Source organism: Meles meles, chromosome 18 (assembly GCF_922984935.1).
Source record: "Meles meles chromosome 18, mMelMel3.1 paternal haplotype, whole genome shotgun sequence".
Lineage (NCBI taxonomy): Eukaryota > Metazoa > Chordata > Mammalia > Carnivora > Mustelidae > Meles > Meles meles.
This window is the reverse complement of record NC_060083.1, coordinates 22583639-22603105: the sequence shown is the minus strand read 5'-3', so window position 1 is coordinate 22603105 and position 19467 is coordinate 22583639. Positions and strand designations below refer to the sequence as shown.

Genomic DNA, 19467 nt, shown 5'->3' with positions numbered 1-19467 from the left:
AAAAAAAATGGTGGGGTGCTCTTGAATTATGTGGATTATGTCCTCTTGCAGTCCCCCTGGTGAGGCTGGGGATGGTGTCATTTTCCCTTCCTCTCAGGAAGGAAGCCTCCTCCTCTCTGGCAATTTCTACACTTCACCAACTCTGGAATCCTGATGCCCCAGGGCCAACAGGTCCCTGGCCGTGCGCCACCACATCTGGGGCAGTGTTTCCCCACCTTGCCAAGCATGTTTTCTGCCCAGCCTTGTAACACACAGGTGCTCACATGCCCCAGTGGATTTGGCCAAGGCTGTTAATGTGGAGGTGGTAGGCTGGTAGGAAAAGGAGAAGCTTTGGCTTCATCCTTCCTACTTCTATGGAGGCTGAGTTTGCGATTTATTTTCACTTGAAAGGGTTCTAGAAATAGGCCCAACCAGAGCCTCCAGAGGTGAACACACAGATCCTCAAACATGTACCGAGTGCCCAGTGTTTGGAGGAACCCAAGGCTTGTCTAAAGCAGCCTCCCTGACTCGGAGAATAAGCACCATGGGTTTCCAGCTCTCACACTTGCAAAGACCTTACTGAGGTTTTATTTAAATTCGTGTGGCTGACCCTTAAACTGGCTTTCCTTTTTTTCTTCTCTGGAAATAGAAAAAAGAGTTGTCATTTATGTGAAAAAGAGAACAATAGTTCATTATGCTTATTCTCTCATGTCTGCCAGAGGGGGTTGGGGATGGGAATATTGTGTATGCCGTACATTTGGTAGACTCAGAAGTGAACCAAGTCTGGGTGGGATTTGGGCAGGGGTCTGGAGGATTTTGTCAAGACCAGCCACCCTTGGCTTTGGGCCTTGTGGGAGTTTGGCAAGCAGAGGCAGTTTGGAAATCCCCAGGGGCCATGAGGAAATCCCCCGCAGCTCCGCAGCTGAGCGTCCTCGGGGAGCAGCAGGCCTACTGGAGTGGTCTCTGCAGGCAGCCACGATCTCACTCTGAGGGGACAGACTGCTGGTCTTAGCAGAGAGGACGAGCCCAGATGTCACCACTTGGGCTCTGTGCCTGTGAGCAAACACTTGGGTGTGCTAAGGCAGGCGCGGGGGGCGTGCCGAGCACTATGCTTCAGGGGTAGTGAAGGCAGTGATCTGGGGCGACCCTCTTCCCCTGACTTTCCTAGACTGCTAGTTCCAGATCTCCTGCCAGCCCACAGCACTAAAGCGTCCCCAGAGTCTTCTGTTTATTCACGTAGGGTTCATTCATCCCTTTTATTCCATCAGTAAGCATTTATTGAGTGCCCACTATATGCAGGGGCGGTTTGGGGGATGGAGCGGCGATTAAAACAAAGGCAGCGCCGAGCTCAACGTTGCCGCTTCGCGCCGTACCCTTCCAGGATAAAGCGGGAGGCCATCTTGCCGCGGCAGCCCCCTTCGTCTGAAGCTCCCGGGGGACGCCTCTTGGGGGCGTGGCCTGGACGGAGGTGATATCCCGCGGCTACGGCAACTGAGGCGGGCGAGAAGGGGGCGGCCGCCCTCTGCCGGGCTCCGGAGGCGCTGCAGGGCGGGTGCGTCCTGTGGCTCCGGGCGCACTGCGCGTGTGCGGGAGCTGGCCCCGCCCCGGCTCCTCCCCTGCGTCTGTCGGCTGGTGGGTGGGGCCAGGAAGCGAGGCCGGGGCTCCTACTGGCCAAGACCGCCTACCGCCGCAAGGGCTTCAGTGTCTGGGCCCAGGCTTGGCTTGCACTTTTCACCACCTCCTCGAAACAATGCATGCCCCTAACTTCCCTAAATAAGGAGTTGTACTGATGACATTTTATACATTGCAAATTAGTAATAATACAAGCACTATACGATAAGTGTTCACATGTGGAGACTTTCTAGACCTTTTTAAAGGAATTTTGATTTAAAGAGGAACTAGAGAGACAAATAGGGTCAGCAGTATTCTTTTAAGATGTTAGGTAGAAAGTTCAGTGCTTTTTCAAGCTATCTCTTTCTGCGTTGACTTCCAGTGGTCTTTCAGCTTCCAGCCTCCTTTGCTTCCCAGCATCCTTCTGTTAGATCAGCATTCCTAAAGCACAGGTTTAATCATGCCCCTTCACTCTCCAGAAGCCTACTATGACTCCCACTGTTTTCTAGGCAGGAGGCAGAGTGGAAGGAGCCAGGCTTGGAGTCCCAGTGACTAGAGTCCTAACCCAGGCCTTGCCAATCACTGTCCATATGGTTGCAGGCAAAGTTATTTAACCTCTGTAAGCCTCAGTTTCCCAAACCACCATTCCGCATTCCCCTTTTGCAGCACTCACCTCCCGGGATTTTGTGGGGAAAACAAGTTGCGCTGTCCCGGACCCACAGCTAGTGCTCAGAATGTGCCTGCTTTGTCCTTAAGCTGCTTACTTCACACACAAGGTGTCCTCAGGCACCACCCTTTCCGTTGCAAGTGATGGAGCCCAGCTGACCTGGTTTAACGAGAAGAACCGCAGAGGCTCAAACATCTGAAACATTCCAGGGGTAGAACTGGTTATAGGTTCAGCCTTATCTAGAACCCAGGCCTTTTCTAGGTCTCTCAGTTCATCTTCCATGTCGGCTTGGTCCTCAGACGAGTGGTGGGCAAATGGCAAAGCACGGGTTTCAGGTATTGTGGGAAAAGAAGTATGACTCTTTCAATAATCCCAGAGTTTTATTCTATGGCCTTGATACTGATTGGGTCATATGCTTCCATGAACTAATCCCTGTAGTCTGGAGACTTGACACACTTGTGGGCCCAACTGAAGTCACATGCTGGGGTAGGTTGAAATTGGGGTGCTCTAAGCAGGAGATGGGAGGATGGATCGTGGGCAGCTGAAACCAGACCTGTCCACTGTGGCATACAGGCCTTCTTGATCTGGCCCCACTGACCTTTCCAGCTTTGTCTCGCATTGTTTACCTCTCTCTGTCCTACACTTCACCCAGTTTCATGCTTTCCCAATTTCTTACCTTTTGTCATTCTAGTCCTTTACCCTGGAATTCCCTTCCTCCCTCATCTCCTCATGACAGACTCCCTTCCATCCTTCATGGCCCAGCCCTAAGCTGCCTCTAAGCTATCTGCCTTGTTCCCCAACAGGAAAAGATCTCTGCCTCAGAATCTCCCTAGAACATTATCAGTGCCCCTTTTGGAACACAGAGCAGATTCTAAGTCGAATTCTAATTCTTTGGGTACATTTGTTGTCTGTATCTTCTTCTGGTCTGCATGTTTGCTGAGGTCAGGGGCTACGTCTGCTTCCCCTTATTTCAACCGCTCACTCACTCACGTGTCGAGCACTGTCTCTGAGCAGGGCCCAGTGCTAGGTGGGTACAGGGGGCACAACCGTGAACAACGAACATACCACCCCTGCCTCAAGAAGCTCATAGTTTAGTTGTGAGGAGACAGAAAAAGAAGCAGGCATTGGGCTTCCCCACGTGTTGACCTTGAGGTATGGCACAGAACCGCTAGTTGAGTACGGAAATGACTTCTTTCACTCCTCAGAGCCTCCCATGTAGCCGTGTAGTCAGCCGCCCAACCCCCAACCCCACTCTCCTTCACCACCCTGCCGGGCCCCGGGTCACAGAACTAAGGACCTCTCCCTCACCCCACACCACCACCAACGTGAGAGAGCAGAGTAGTTGAAGTTGTGACTCTGTCCGGATATCCCTTTTTGCCCTGTTGTGTTCCACCCAGTGTATCTCACAGTACCTTTCGGATGAGTCAGTCCAATCCAGTGGCTACTTACTGAGTGCCTACTATGTGCTTAGTGATCTGCGAATCTAATCCCATGCCGCGTCTATGCCTCTTCTGTTGTGTCTAGCAGAGCACCATATTGAGGATAAAAAAGAACCACTGTGGGTATGTGGTGATGTCTAGGTATAGACAGTGAGGGCTGTGGTTTTTGACGATGATTTAATCACTACCTACAATTTGCCAGGCCTAATGCCAAGGTGCTTTACGTGTACTATCTCTTTAAATTCTCACAAGCCCATAAGAAGTAGGTAGACCATGATAAGGCAAGACAGTGGAAACTCCAAGGAACAGAGTAACTTTCCCTTAGACACCAAGAAAGTTGCTGAGCTGGGATTCAGACCCAGGTGGGCCTGACGGCGAGTGTGTGGTCTTTGCACTGTGTCACCCGGCAGGCCTTGGGGTCCAGGGAAGGCTTCATAAAGGAGGTGAGACTCAACGGAGATGGGCCTTGACAGATAGGGAGGGTTGGGCAAGGGAGAGAGGCATTTGCTCCAGTGGTGATGAGGGTAGGGACCGTGGGAAGATCGGCCTGAGAAAGTCAGAGCAAGGTGTGCTGGGGAAAGGGAGATGAGGGAGAAAGGGGAAGGGGAAGTGCCAGGAGGGAGGCCCAGGGGACTGGGGGTGGGCGGCTTGGTGTGACTGCTGGGCCGCCTGGGGTCATAGGTTGGGCTTCCTGAAGACTCCGGCCTGACCCTGAGGCTGCACCGACCTTGGGCAGCAGTTGACTGTGTGTGTGGCTGTGTGTGAAGCTGAGTGAGTGACCAGGGCCTCAGGTTTCCCCTCTGAATGAAGAGGCCTGCCCTTGCCACTGAGGGAAGAAGCTGCTTTGAGAAGATCTCCGTCAGTAATCCGAGTCAACTCAGAGACAGAACTGACAGGATCTAGTCTGAATAAAAGAGGAGTGGATCCACACATGGTGACTAATAATTCAGGACAAGACTCTGAGGGTAAAGTGACACCTTGGTCACCCAGAAGTCATCTTCCAGAGCACTGCTGAATGGAAGGTGGGCCTAGAAGGCCCTCAGGCAGGCAAAATAGAGGACAGCAAGTCTGCGGGTGAAAACCCAGGCCCTTTGCTCACAGGAGCGTGGCTCTCTGGTAATCTGCTGTCTTTGCTCTGGACTCTGTGGCATCAGGCTTGGTTATCTGGTTTCCTAGCCTCCGGCAGAAAGTGCTTGTTAGAAGGAAGTGAGACTGTCCGGATCATCTGCTCTGACAGGCAGAGTGACAGCTGATGGCCTGACAGGGAAGGGGACAAAAGCAGATAGATGGACACAGAGGGCATCTGGCCTTCCCAGAAGGGGTGTGAAGCAAGGCCGCAGGTGGCTACGGTACCTAGGACAGTGCTGGTGGCCTTTGGGAGTAGCCAGGGGCATTGGTAGGACAGGAGCCAGCCTGGGAAGTTTGGAGTCCTCACAGTGGGGGTGACGTGCCCCTCAGTACAGGATAGAAATGAGGTAGTCAAGAGACGAAGCATGGGCGCCTGGGTGGCTCAGTTGGTTAAGCGTCTGCCTTTGGCTCAGGTCATGATCCCAAAGTCCTAGGATTGAGCCCAGCTTTGGGCTTCCAGCTCCATGGGGAGTCTGCTTCTCTCTTGACCTTCTCCCCTCTCATGCTCTCTCTCACTCACTCTCTCTCTCAAAGAAAGAAAGAAAAGAAAGAGATGAAGCTCAGGGGCTCCTGGGTGACTCTGTCATTAAGCATCTGCCTTCAGCTCAGGTCATGATCCCGGGGTCCTGGATCAAGTCCTGCATTGGGCTCCCTGCTCAGTGGGGAGCCTGCTTCTTCCTCTCCCACTCCTCCTGCTTGTCTTCCTGTCTTGGTGTCTCTCTCTCTCTGTGTCAAATAAATAAATAAAATATTTTTTAAAAAAAGAGAGAGAGAGGAAGCTCAGAATTTGAGATGTTTGAGAGGGATTCAGAGTGTTTTACTTAGAATTATAAAATGTCTATTTATAAATTAGTCACAGAATTTAGAAAACTACTCAAAATAAAAAATATTTTGTCCCTTCATGGGACTAGTCTTCAGTTACCTGGAAATTTTGCTGTGATGTTTTTCTTTTCTCCCCCACTAATGATCCCAGAGAGATAATAATGGTTAAAAAGTATGGAAAACTTCCTTCTTCAGTAAGTTCATGGAAAACTTTCGTGTAAGACACTGTTCCTAGAACAAGCACTAATTCATTTAATGCCTGCAGAAGCCCTAGGCGGTAGTACTATCATTGCCCCCTCATAGAGGTGCAGAAATCGTACCACAGGCTTCAACTTTGTAGCTTACCTTGGGAACAAGCCACAACTGCACCAGGCTGGCTGGACCTGGAAGTCTCCCTGTTGACCACGGTGCACCATGACTAATTCCTTTAAAGCAGTGGTTCTCAGACTCACCAGGAGGGCTGGCTAAAGCACAGGAGCTGGGCCCCATATCTAGAGTTTCTGACTCAGTAGGTCTGGAGTGGGGGAGGGGTTGCCGGCCCAGGGACCACACTTTGAGAACCAAATCCTTTTACTCACTGAGATTTTACCAGTCACATACTGACCATGCCAAAGAGTCACTGGCAGGCAGAACCCTCGTTTTGCAGATGAAGGCCGTGTAAGTCGCATGCCCATGATCACACAGTTAAGTCGTTCCTTCCTTCCCTCCGTCATTCACTCAGGCACTCAGTGATTGAACAAAGGGACACTTTTTTATTTTTTTTTAAAGATTTTTTAAAAAAAATTTATTTGTCAGAGAGAGACAGCACGCACAAGCAGGGAGAGAGGTGGAGGGAGAGGGAGAAGCAGGCTCCCCGTTGAGCAGAGAGCCCGATGCGAGACTCAATCCCAGGACCCTGGGATCATGACCTGAGCCAAAGGCAGACACTTCACCCACTGAGCCATCCAGGCATCCCAGCAAAGGGACACTTTGTACCAGGCCTTATGCTTCCTTCAAATTGAGCAGTGGTCAGCCTTGCCTACCTCTAAGAATCATCTGGGGGGAGCTCTTACAAATCCTAGTGCCCAGACTTCCCTCCCAGACCAATTAAATCAGAGACCAGGGGGAAGGGGGTGATTCAGGCATCTGTATGTTTGGAGTCCCCTGGGGGATTTCAGTCTGCCACCAAGGTTGGCACCATTGTGTCAGGAAAGCCCTGGGGATGTGATGATCTCCAACACAGCACATGCCCTGGAAGGGCAGGAAGATCTCCCTGGGGAGACACAGCAGTCCCTGGAAAGCAGAGGCAGGAGCCCCATGTCCTCATGGCCGCCTGTGGCCGGTGTATGGGGGGCGAGGGGGCTGTGCTGGGCTTTGGTCCTCTTAGGCCGTGCTTACCAGCCTTTTCTCAGAGAAAGTCATGCTGTTTACAGGACCCAGTGGGCTCACAAGACTGGCCAGGGTGGCAGGCCTGGGGGTGTCCAGCCCCCCTTTGTTGGACACTGGTTAGGTGACAGCTCTGTTCCAGGCCTTCCCTCCCTTCTCACCCTACCCTTTTTTTTTTTTTTTTCCTGGAGAGGAAAAGACAGACCAGCTTCCTTTTTTCTCCAGAGCTGACAGCTTCTGAGACAGCCTCAAAACGCCTGTCTTTTGGCTCCTTCCCACCTGCCCCTAGCTCCCATTTTAGCCTCTTGTGAGCCTGGGGCAGGGGGTGGGGGTTGGCCCCAGCCCTGGTCTGGGCATCCAGTGGTCCTACCCAGAGAGCAGGGCCAGGCTTTCCCTTGATAAGGAGCGCTGGCTTTTCACCGGCAGCCCTTGCTCATTGGCCAGACACCCACGATTTCCTCTGCAGGGCCAAGACCCACCCAGCACACCCTCCCCTGTGCCTGCGCAGTCTCCGGCCGCGGGGGGGCGGGGGGTGGGTGAGGGGGATGTGCGGGGAGAAGGCCGTTGATTCCGTGCATGTCCCCAGTGTATTTCCGGTGAAGCAGCCACAGCGGGCCTCACACAGATCGTGCGGGTCTCTGTTCCTGCCGGACTTTTCCAGGATGGCTGCGTGGCTGCTGATGGGGCACAGCGTGCAGCAGGCCCCATGTGCTGGATTGGATGTGACGTTAGTGGCTTTCTTGGCCTCTGCCGCAGTAATTAGATGGCTGGGGTGAGCTTATGATTTGTGTGTTCTCAAGAGTGCTGTGCTGTGATTGAGTGTTCATGCATGATGGTGTGCGTGTGGGTGTGTGTGCACGCGCGCGTGTGAACGCGCATGTGCTTGTCTTAATCCTGGCCTGTGGGGCCGGGGGCTGCAGGTCTCAAATTCCTCTGCTATTTTTAGGGGCCATATCAGCTCAGCTGTCCAGGAGCCCGGGTGTGTGTCAGGAGGAAAGTCCCACCCTCCTTGTCCCTTGCCCCTAACCCTCCAACACCGCCTTACCACCCCCCCCCCAACCACCCCACCGGTGCCCTCACTCTCAGCGCCTCCTCTTCCCCTTCCACACACGCTGTGTGACCCTCTCCATCCTGGCCTACCTGGTCCCTGCAGTCCTGGAGGCCACTCGCTCTCTGGGACAGGCTGCGGCCAGGGTTGGGCAGCTGGGCTGGGGGGGAGGGGCCTTGGGGGAGGGAGGGGAACAGGGGCGGGGCTGCGGCCAGTGCTATTTTGAGCGGCTAACGGAGCAGCATCAGAGAGGAGACTCCTTGCTCCTGGTTGCTCCAGGCCAGGCCATGCGGGTGAGTGTCCCTCTGACCCCCCCCCCCCCCAACCCCAGAAATGTCCCAGGTTCCTCATTTCCAAAAGGAGGGGCCTTTCTGTTATTTCCCCAGATGTGGCTGAAGGAAGTTGGGGGGGGGGGTTAATGACTTGGGGCCCCTCCCTGAGCTTCTCTGTAGGGAGGGAATCTTCCAGCTCAGGCAGCCTCCCACCACCTCCGAGGCAAGGCCCTCCTGGCCCTGACTCATGACTTTGAGAGTTGGGGCGGGGGGGGCACCATTTTCTAAACCTCAGAGTCCTGGGACCGCATTAGCTTGCCCAGGGGCTGTGACACGCCTTCCCCACAGACCATTAGCGCTTGAGGTCTACATTCCTTGGGGGTGCTATTTTCTCCTGGGGCCTGGGACCCCAGTACCTCCCGGACCTTGGGAAGTCTTCTTCCTGCTTTGTGTTCCTGCCAGTGTGGCCCTCCACCCTTCATCCTCCCAGTAGACAAGAGAAAGGTGGTAGAGAGGGGTGGTCCCTCGGGTTGTCAGGGGGGACTCAGCGTAGCCTCCTGCATTTCTGTGGCTCCGACACTTGGAAGGGGCACAGATGGCATCTCGGGGATGCCCTGTCTGTAGATCTCCTTTTCTGCCGAGATTACTCCAGAGGAGTAAGTTCCTTAAAAAAGCAAGTGAGGAGAGAGACATAGCTGCCTCCCCGTGGTTCCGTTTCCCCCCACGCCACCCCCTCCCAGCCACTGAGGGTCAGGTTTTCGGTTGTGTCAGCAGTTGGCAGCATGTGGGCTGGCCCAGCGCGGAGGTCTACGGAGAGCCTGAGACGTGCCTAAGACGAGCATTCGTCTCTCCCCGTGCCCGTCCCAGCCACAGAACTGGCGCCAGTGCTGAGGTGTGTGGGGTGTAGCTGGGGGTGGGGCCAGGGAGATGCCTCACCCCGCAAGTTGGGTGCTTCCTGGTCGGGCCTTCTCCCCACCCCACTCCATCGGGGACCCTGGGGCCACCAGCACTAGGTCGAAGATTGAGGGGCGTGCATGGTGATGGTGAGGCAGATGGCAAAGGGCCTGGCAGACAGGCAGTGAGGGTCCCCAGGGGAGGGAGGGAGGCCTCCAGCAGGTCCAGCCGTTGGAGGAGGAACCCGGGCCTGTGTGCAAGTGCAGTGGCAGCAGGAAGCCATTCCAGTGCACCTGCTTCCTCCGGGCCAGCCTGGCCCGCGGTGAAGGCGGGCTCTCGGCTGCTTTCTCTTCCGCCCCGCGCTGGGGGAGGGCTCTCCCTGGAGGCTGGACCGAAGGGGCCAGGGCAGCCCTGCCAAGCTCTCGTCCCCGTCCTCCTCTGGCTGGCAGCATGGCCTTCAGGTCACTCCCTGCAGACAGAGCTCTGTGCAAAGCCTATTCGGGTCGTGGTGGAAGAGCAGGTCATCTCTGGAAGCCCTTGCTTTCTTTCTCTCCGAGCTGTTATTCTGGCCGATGACATCATGGAAGTTCGGCAGTGCAGGTGGACCGAGGGAGGCGGGGGCAGGGCCTGCTTCCACCCCTTCCAGTGAGCCCAGGAGGTTCTTGCTGGAGGACAGGCTTGCGTGTGAGTTCTGATCTGCCACTTGCTGCTCTGCGGCCTCGGTCAGGCCATTTCTGATCCCTTTTGAACATTTGTAAAGTGGGAATCATATTAGTATGTCCTTCAGAGGACTGTTGTGGGGATTGGATGAGATCATGCGTGCAGAGGACACAGCACGATGCCTGACACTTAGGACAAGCTCAGCAGAGGTTAGCTGTTACTATGGTTCTTTCTTCCCTCTGCCTTCATCCGCCGCTCCCATCCCTAGATAAGTAGGTGCTCGGGTGGGGCTGGCAGGGAAAGGGTCTCCAGGGAGCTACTTTCTGCTGCTCAGAACGGGAAGGGAGAGGGAGAAGGGCTCCATGTCTCTTTCTCCTCTAAATGTGCTCCAGAGTTGGTAGAGGGAAGAGGGGAAGAGGGGCCAAGTTCTAGGTCACAGACAGCAGGATCTCCTCTTTCTCTTCCCACTTCCCTTGGGATCTCCCGGTGTACGGATATCTGCAGGGACACTGGAACCTCGATGCATTTTTCCCCAGCCTGGGAATTCCATGCTCGTGGGGAGCCTGGTGGGTGGAAAGCTTCTCCTAGGGGCATTTGTGCCCCCATTCCCTCTTGTGAGGGACACAGAGAATGGGAAGGTAAGGGCGGCTGCTGCTTGCTCATCCCTGCAGAGGTTAAAATGCAGCCTGGTCCAGCCCCCTGAGTGTTGGAAGCCTTCCCAGGCTGAGCATCGATGGGTCCCCGAGCACATTTCTTGGATGTCTCCTCTTGGAGAACAAATGCTCTCAGCTATTATCTCCTCTGCTTTTTCTTTTTTATGGACTATTTAGCCCTCTTTACAATAGAAATAAGCAGTAAGTAACAAATACATAACAAAATAAATACCAAATGTCTCTGTTGTGTCTAATTTACACAATTTACAAGATGACGATGATCACTGTTTGCACACTATTTCGGTCCTAGTTTCTTTGATTGATATTATCTTAGGTGGAGTTTTCCCTACAGTGACGGTGGTCACACATTCATTAGTTTAAATGGTGACATAACAATGCATGGGTCCAAGTACCATAGCTCACCTATCCCTTCCCTAATGCTAGGATCTGGGTGGTTTCCAGGTTGGGGTTCCTACATAGAGTGCATCTTAAAAAGTCTCTCTGTGGGTTTGTGGGTTTTTTCTTTCTCTGCCTTGCTTTAAATCAGCTCATTGCTTAGACATTCCTGAAGATGGGATGGCTAGAACCAAAGGGTGATGCATTTTATGGCTCCTGTTCCTTCCCAAAGAGCTACTCAGCAATTTCAGAGTGTCCCCCGCCCTCCCCTCCCGCCCCGTGGCATCGAGTGTACTAGTTATTGTTGCTAAGTTTAGAGAGTGTCCCTCCCTTGTGTTCCCCTCATCCCTGGGAATCAGGATTGGCAAATGTTACTGTCCTCAGTTTACAGTTGAGGGAAGAGACCAGATGGGAATGAGACGTTTGCCGAAGAACCCCCGTTGCCACACTGTCATGCGGCAAACGTGTATTTATTAAGTGCCCCCAGGATGATGGGTAACATCGTGCCCTGCCCATGAGGAAACCACAGTCCAGGAAACACTGTGGACACACAGACAGCTCATGCCCTGAATCCCCGTGTGGCTGCTGACTAGCTCTGGGGCCCTCAGTGAGGCCTTTACCCTCTAGAAAGTGGGGTTTTGAGAGGATGAAGTAAGGAGGCGTTGTGAAGGGCCCGCCGCTGTGCCTGGCTCATTGCAGGTGTTCAGTGAGCACTGGTCTCTCTTCCCTTCCCTCAAGAGAAGAGGCCAGACGGGCGCCTGAGTGGCGCAGTTGCTTAAGTGTCTGACTCTTGGTTTCTCAGCTCAGGTCCCAATCTCAGAGTCATGAGTTCGAGACCCACATTAAGCTCCCCACTCAGCACAGAGTCTGCTTGTTTCTCTCTCCCCCCACCCCTCCCCCAACGCTCTATCTATCTCTCTAACATAAATAAATCTTTTGTTAAAAAAAGGGAGACAAGGCTAAAAGTACCTGAGAAGATGGTCGGAGAGGGGGTCGGAGCCTCCAAGGGGTAGGATCGTGGTGGGGTCTCCCTTTGCAAGTCTAGAAACTTATCCAGGCACATTGAACCCTAGCAAATGCCTCACTGTCACTCCATGCCTCAGCTGGACCCAGACCTCTGGAGACCTCCTGAATGCTGACAGTGACGCAGTACGTTAACCAGAGTTGGCTCCTAAGGTCAACTCAGCCCCTCTGACCCGGCCTGGCCCCGCAGAAGAGGTGGGCCTCTAAGGGAGCTCTGCAGTCAGAGTGACTTGGGTTCAAATCCCAGCTCTACCACTTAATAGCTTTGGGGCCTCTTCTCATTCCAAGTCTTTTTCCTCGTGAGTAAAATGAGAAGAACAATAAATCCTGTGTCGTGAGGCTGCTGTAAGCCTTACAGTTCAAAGTCTGTGTTAAGTACTTTTACAGGGCCCACCACCTTATAGATGTTCCATACTCGGTCATGAAGGAGGTTGTCAGAAACGGCTGAAATCCCTAGAGGGAGCAGGTCAGGAAGGAGAGACCCGGGCCCCCTTGCTGCACAGAGCCATTCGTGCCCAGCTCTGGAAGTGACCACGGTGACCGCGGTGGAGATGTTGCCACCATCTTTGGGGCTAAGTTCCTCACCTCTGCCGTGCTGGTGTGTGTGGTAGGTTATTCTGCGTCCTAAGCAAATCTTTGAAATCTTTAAAAGCCAGTGATAATGAAGAGAGGAGAAAGAACCAGGTGATTCCTCACAAAAGCCAGAGAAAGAATTTCCTCCGGGGAGAACCCCACATTTGCATTGAGAGTGGAATTCCGCAGGAAGAACTGGGACAGAGGGTCAGGCCCGGTTGTGAACGGGCTGGTGTCCTCACCGCCTGGGACGCAGGGGCTCCTGCCTGCACGCATAGGAGATCAAAGACCAGATGAGTTAAATAATTAAACAAAGTCTCGTGTATGAACAGAGTGTATGATCTCGTGTATGATAAGAAAATAGACAAGTCAATAAAGCACGTTAAAAATAATTCTCTGATTTTTCACCAGTCATTCATCAGTAAGCAGTAATCAGAATGAACCTGTTCTTAAACTCCACTGAACTGAACGGATTCTTTGGACGAAACCTCTCCCTGGGAGGAGGCAGATTCTGCCTGTTGCTTCCCAAGAGCATCCATTCTAATTTCTCACCCATCAATGGGGCGGCTTTACCGTTCTCCAGACCTCCTGCCCCTGGAGGGTAGTGATGTATGGCAGGTAGAAGGCAAAGAAGGTGAAGAGTCCTGGAGAAGCTTTGCTAATACCTTCATGGGCATGTACCTTGGGTTCTTGCAATGGAGGGCTAGAGTGCCTCTCCCTACCAGACCCCTGGGGTGCAGACCTGGAAAGGACTTTAGCCATTATCTACCCTAGTCCATCCCCTAATTCTACAGACAGGCCCAGAGAGGTGAGCTGGCTTATTCAAGGACACACAGCTTCCAAGGGCAGGAAGTTCCATGGTCTGTACCCCACCTCACCGTCTCTTTCCTCCAGTGTTTTATTCCCTGCTGCTTCTCTGACGTCTGGGTTTTGCCATCTGTCCCCCCTCCCCCACTTCCTCCCTCCCGTTCCCTGTTGCCCAAGGTGTTTGTCCTGGCAGGTCGTGGCCTTTAGGAAGACTCCGATTCCCTGAGCGACCCTGCCCACCCCCGTGTCTGCTCTGACTCTGGGCGCGGCTTCCTTCGGCGCCATGGCCTTTTCATCAAGGTTCGCCTTCTGGGAGCAAAAGGAAAGTTGGGTCTCAGAATCCTTGTGCTTTTCCTATGTGCTTGGCATGTGCAGGCAGGAGTCTGGCTTGTGGGCAATAGAGCTCTGGGAGCCAGATATGGCCTAGCGCATGTGTGTGTACGGGGGGGGGGGGGGGGGGGGGGCCTGGGGAGAATGACCGGGGCGGGGCGCGATAACTCACTCTTCTCTCTGGATGGGCTTCTGCGCTGAGTCATGTTCTTCCTCTGAGCTCCACCTCTGGTAGGCTGAGCTGCCTTTTGTCCCACTGGTGCCCATCTAAGTTAACCCCTCCACACCCTTCCCTCCCCACTGCTGATCTGGCCCACCCCGGGAACGTGTTTTGCTGTGGAGGGGCTGCTGGGAACGGCCTCGGCTCAAAGGCCTCTGGAACTGTGTCTCCCCGCGTCTGGGGACTGTGGTGGATAAGAAGGATAGGAGCCAAGAGTCCGGAGCCAGGCCAGCTGGCTGCCTGGGTTCCAGAGGGTGATTCAGGCGGCAGCCCTGGGCATGCCTTTGTGTGGTACACAGTCCCCAGCTGGGCAATGACCTATGACAGACAGAGCTCTTGGTTGGGGGGGGCCAGGGGGGCCAGTGAGTCAGCCTCAGGCTAAATCCAGAGCTGAGCTCAGAGCCCTGCCTGGTGTCCCAGACATTTCGGGGGGCGGCCAGTGTTGCCCCCAGCGCTCCTCCACTTGAGCGGGACGCTTGGGGTCCCCAGCTCGCATCCCCAGAGGGAGGACAGAATTGGAGCTGGTGAGGGAAGCGGAGTGGACTTGGAATCTGGGCCATCCCTGAGCCTGAGCTAACAGCACTGTGTGCAGTCATGAGCAAGTCTGCGTGGTTTGTGAAACTTGATGTTCCTCTGACCTGTGTGCTCAGCAGCTAATGCATGGTGTGATCCCTGGGGGCGTGGGGGGGACTTGGGGGGTGTGAGTGATGGACATTGGTGGGGGGCAGCAGCCGCAGACCTGGACTCTGCCACCCCTCCTCATTCCTTCTCCCGCTCCAGCCCCTCCCTTCCCTTTATCTGCTCCAATCTAAGGCAGTAGACCCCACTCCAAGGAATAATTGCCATTTTCCCTGTGGCCCTAACAGTGTGAACTAACTTTGAAGCTTCGGCCAGTTGAAAATAGCTTTATAGACAAGACACGGCTTTAAAACTTACGCGGCCATCCTGCTGGTCAGTGCCCTAGGCACTGCTAATCAGAGCTCAAATGTAGCCAAGGACCCTGGTGACAAATGGAGAGTCTCCCCTGCCCCACCACCACCAGATGGATAATTAACGTGATTCTGGACGAGTTTCCAAGGATCTTTTCCATTAGGAATCAAGGACTCCTGCCAGGACACTCACCCCCAACCCACCCTCTCCATTCCGGGAAAGAAAGGCATGTTGAAGATGGCCAGCACTGCTCCCAGACCTGCCTTTTTCCCATCGTCCCAAGTGACTGGGGAAAGAAGAGAAACGAAATCCACTAGGACGGTCTGAGCTTTTGGAGGGAGAGATGCTAGTGCAGGGCGGGCAGAGGGCTCATTCAGACTGAGGCCTGGCCCCTCTAAGGTCTGTCCCGAGCCAATCTCAGTACTGAAGGGACCATCAGAGTACCAACCGTGTCTCTTCTTTTTCCAGATACATCATAGTGGCTGCCGTTTCCCCAACTCGGCTCCTTCCCTCTGACATAGGTCAGCTAGCGCATAGGCTGAGCACAGCCCTCCTGGCCGGAGCAGCCGGAGGACATCTTTCCTTCCTCTACACTGTGCCCCTAACCTCGGGGTTCCCTCCCTTGGCTGCATAGTTGACAGTTTTGTGGGTCTGGGGTTGGCAAAATGCCTCCTGAATCTTTGCCTATGCCTCCTGTCCTGCCCCCAGACGGAGCTCTGTCTGTCTGGAGCTGTCTGGCTGGGAAGGCGTTCGGGCTCCGGGCTGGGGAGTATCACAGGGACCTCAAAGCAAGTTGGAGCCAGCTTGGGAGCAGTCTCCTCCCAGCAGGGCCCCCACACTGGGGTCATTCCCTCCTCCTTAGTCACTAGGTCAGGGGACTCTTGCTCAGACCACTCCTCGTCTGAGCCAAGAATGACTCTTGTCGTGTAGTATGAGTTGAGTTATCTGGATCTTTCTGTCCACCCCATAACCAAGGCCATGATGGGACTTTCTTTAAACAGCCCAAGTGGGACACGTGACTGGGGACTGAGGCCAGGGTTCCCCCGCTCCCCACAACCGTGGAGACTACTCACTCTTGAAGTTGTCACTGGACAGTTTGGACTCCGGTGCAGGCTCTCAGTCACTCCTGTCCTTCACCCCAGTACTCCTGAACACACGGGACCTCTGCCTCCTAGGGAGGGGGGTCTCCTTGGAGGTTCGCCTCCTGTGCTTTTGATGCTCAGCTTCCCCGCCCTGCCCTGTGAGTGACTTCTTTGTCTGCTCCCCCAGGTTAAAGAGGAGGACAAAACTCTGCCGAAGCCTGGCCCTCCTGGCAAGGAGGAAGGGGCTGTAAGTGCGTCTCTGAGCCCACCCCCACCCCCACCTCCCATGTGCGTGTCCCCGGGTGGGTGTGCCTGCCTGCCCTGGCCTCCTCCACGAGGCAGCTCCCGGGAGCAGGCAGGCCCGGCGGGGTGCCCCTTCCTGTCTGGGGTGGCCAGAGGGAATGCCGCTGACACGGCAGAAAGTGCAGCATGTGATGCCAACTTGGGGTGCATGGAGGACATGGGAACCCCAAGGGGCTTTGGAGACCTCCTCCGACCCCCTCTCTTTCGTTTTTACCTTTAGTTCTTGCTTCCTGAACCCTTGGGGGCTTGCCGGAGAGGCCTAGGTGTGCAAACTCTGAGATCGGGGAGCACCAAATGAGAGCTCAGCTGTTGGGACTCTTCGTCCCGCTCTGGGCGGCACAAGACCAGCCCGGGGAGGGATTTCACTGCAGCTGTTCTCTCTCGTCCCGAGACCCTGTCAGCTGCTTCGTGCGGGTGACCCAGAGGCAGGCTTCAGCTGCCCGGGGACCCCCGGTTCTCCCCCAGGTCATTTGGCCTTGAGATAGAGACCCTGAGGAAAGCTGGGCTCATTTCAGGCAAGAGAGGGGAGAGATGGTTCCAGAATAGCCAGGTCTAAAGATGTGGAGTTAGGAGAGGACTGTAGCGGGCACGGGGGGGTGGGAGTGCGGGGGGCTCTGGGCCAGAGCCGGGTCACAAAGCAGCTCCGTGCTTCGTCACCCCCAATGGTGCCTGTCCCAGCTGCCCCGCTTCCTTGGATGGAGGTTGGATCAGCCAAACCTTGTGGCTTCCAACTGATCTGTAGTTAACCCTGCAGGGCGAGCTTGTGATTTCAAAGGAGAAGTGTTTGAGATATGTGTGCCGGAGGGGCCTTGCAGTATTCAGGTCATTTATGAAAAGTCACACATGAAGTGCCCTCAGGACTTCCCGGCACAGGGTACACCCTGCACAGTGCCAGCGGTTACCATCATCGTCACTGCCATCTTCAGCTGGGGGGGATGGGAGGAAAGCCAGAAGAGGGAGGAGGAGGGGGCAGGAGCCGGCAACTGGGGCCAGGAGCCAGCTCCACACTGGCATGCCGCAGTGTACTCCTGGTCCAAGAGGTTGAGGGAGAGGCACCTTCCAGCCCTCCTCTCCCGACCCCTGCAACAGGGCCACCAGCGGCTGAGGTGACTTGGCTCAGCTCTGCTCAGGATGTGGGGCAACCTCTCCCTGTGGCAGCCAGAGGGCTGCCCGCCCTGAGCGTCTTCCTGCGTCCCAGCAGAGATGGTAGCCAGACTTGCAGGGCCCAGAGCCCAGGGGCACCCTAAAACCAAGGTCGTTCTTTTGGGGAACAGGGACTCAAGCATGGCCCCTGAGTGGCAGGGCTCTGCCTGACCAGCAAGGAGCCCCCCGGGGATTGACCTTGCTCACCCAGGCAATGGGGCTGGCTTTGCAGGAAACGCTGCCCTGCTATTAGCCAGCCTGGCTTTCCCCAGTGGCTGTCCCTCAAGACTGTAGACGCTTGCCAACAGTGTTGGGGGAAGGGTGGGTGCATCGGGCAGTGTGTGCCAGCGTACGCCCGTCGGGTGCCCAGAGGCTGGGAGGCTGGCTGAGTCAGGGCCCCAGCTCTAGGGCGGGTGATCTATGGCCACTTCAGTGTGACCCTCCATGGGCCCCAGCTGCCTCCTCTTCATCCTGTCATTCTGTACACGTACTCTGGGAGCTGGGAGGCCTGTAGGCCTGGGGATGTTTGCAGGAGGAAAACTGCAGAAAGCAGGCTGGGGTGGAAGCTTCTCGGGCCCGCACTGGTCTCCGCAGCCCCTGCAAGTGCTGGTGAGCCGTAGACAACGGCCACGAACCAGAGGAGCAGGAGGAGCTCAGCCCATCCTGGGGCCAGGAATTGCCCCCTGAGGGCTGTTTTTGCTGGGATGGGTAGGTTTGGGGTCTGACTGCCCCGAAAGCACGGTGATAGACCAGGGACCAGAGGCAGGAAGCCCCAGAACGAGACCTAGGATTGATAGCGGGAATTGGTGGTCTGGCCTCTCCATGCTCTCTCTGCTGTGTTTGGGCTCACCTGGGCTGGGGCTTGTTTGCTGCCCTGACGTAGACCAGTGAGTCTGGGACAGAGCAGGGGCCTCCGGGCACTCTGCTGGCATCTCATGGCCCTGTGCTGAGGCTCGGGGGCGGACAGCAGGTGACAGCCGTCCCTGCTTGTGCTTTGGGTGAGAGAGAAGCCAAACCCATTGGTGCAGGTGTACCATTTGGAAGACGGACTGAGGGCTTCCTGGTGAGAGCTTCTTGGAGCTCTGGATGGACGGAGGGTCTATTCCAGGACAAGACCTGAGGTCGTACCTCTCCCCTCCTCTGCACGGGGTGGGCAGGAACGCAAAGGCTAATGCTAACGTCTGCCTGTATTTGTGTGACCAGCCAGAGGGCAGCTCCAAGGACAGCAGTGGCCCATCTAGGAGTCCTCAGCCTTCCACCAGCCCTGTACCCTCAGAGACTTCCCAGAGAGCCAAGAGCCCTGCACCCGCACTCGCCATGAATGGTCCAGGGGCTGCCTCCGCAGAGGGCCCAAGCGAGGAGGCCCAGGGCCTGTCCCGGAAGAGAGTGGCAAATGCGGTTAGGAAGGCGGTGAGCAAGGTGCTGCCTGGCGAGGAGCCTGGGAGAGCCAAGGAGACTTCAAGTAGGGGGGCCCGATCCCCGGAGCACCCAGCTCGAGGCAAGAGGGGAGAAAAGGCGGCACCCGGTCCCAAGCCACCACCTCCCCCGCCTCCTCCGCCTCCCCCTGCCCCACCTAAGCCTGACACAAAGAAGGAGGCAGCCAAGGACGAGCTCTCCGTGGGCCTACGGAGCCTGATGTCTCGGGGCAAGGGCAAGGACCACAAGCCACGTGGCAGGCAGTCTCCAGGGAAAGGGGACAAGCCCTCCAGCCAGGAGCCAGACTCCCCAGCCAAAACCGAAATCCCAGAGAAGCAGAGATCCCCAGTCCCACCAGGAGAGCTGGCGGTCCCAGTCTCCACCGGCCCGAAGTCGAACCTCCCTGGATTGCCGCCCTCCAAGTCACCGGCCCCTGACGTGCAACAGGAGGTACCCCAGTGTGTCACTAACCTCCCATGCGCCCGACCACCCTTGTGGGAGGGCCAGGCACCCTCACAGCCAGCTTTCCCACGCCTCATCAACACGCCCGCGCGGCTGAGACGCTGGGCCCGGCTAGATGCCCGTGGAGGGGCTGCATGGCTTTCCTCAGCCACGTGCCAGAGCCCACGGCGGCCTCTGCTCTGGGTTGGGCCCTGCTAACCAGCATGCCGCTATTCCTTGACCCTCTTGCGTGGGATCAGGGCCT

The 19467-nt window shown here is 55.6% G+C and overlaps 1 protein-coding gene across 19 annotated transcripts in view; it reads left to right on the top strand.

The window, feature by feature from the left end:
* MYO18A (myosin XVIIIA) overlaps positions 1 to 19467 on the top strand; it is a 94667-nt gene that overhangs the window by 24155 nt on the left and 51045 nt on the right. For 8 of the 19 annotated variants that reach the window (XM_045984514.1, XM_045984513.1, XM_045984515.1 and 5 more), the window contains exons 3-4: positions 16087 to 16146; positions 18549 to 19211. The exons of 7 other annotated variants lie outside the window; for them this stretch is intronic. In XM_045984514.1, coding sequence (XP_045840470.1) covers positions 16087 to 16146; positions 18549 to 19211 — 723 coding nt within the window. Of the gene's footprint in view, positions 1 to 8333; positions 8353 to 16086; positions 16147 to 18548; positions 19212 to 19467 lie in introns of those variants that run through there. 4 more of the 19 variants (XM_045984521.1, XM_045984523.1, XM_045984522.1 and 1 more) reach the window with 2 other exon arrangements.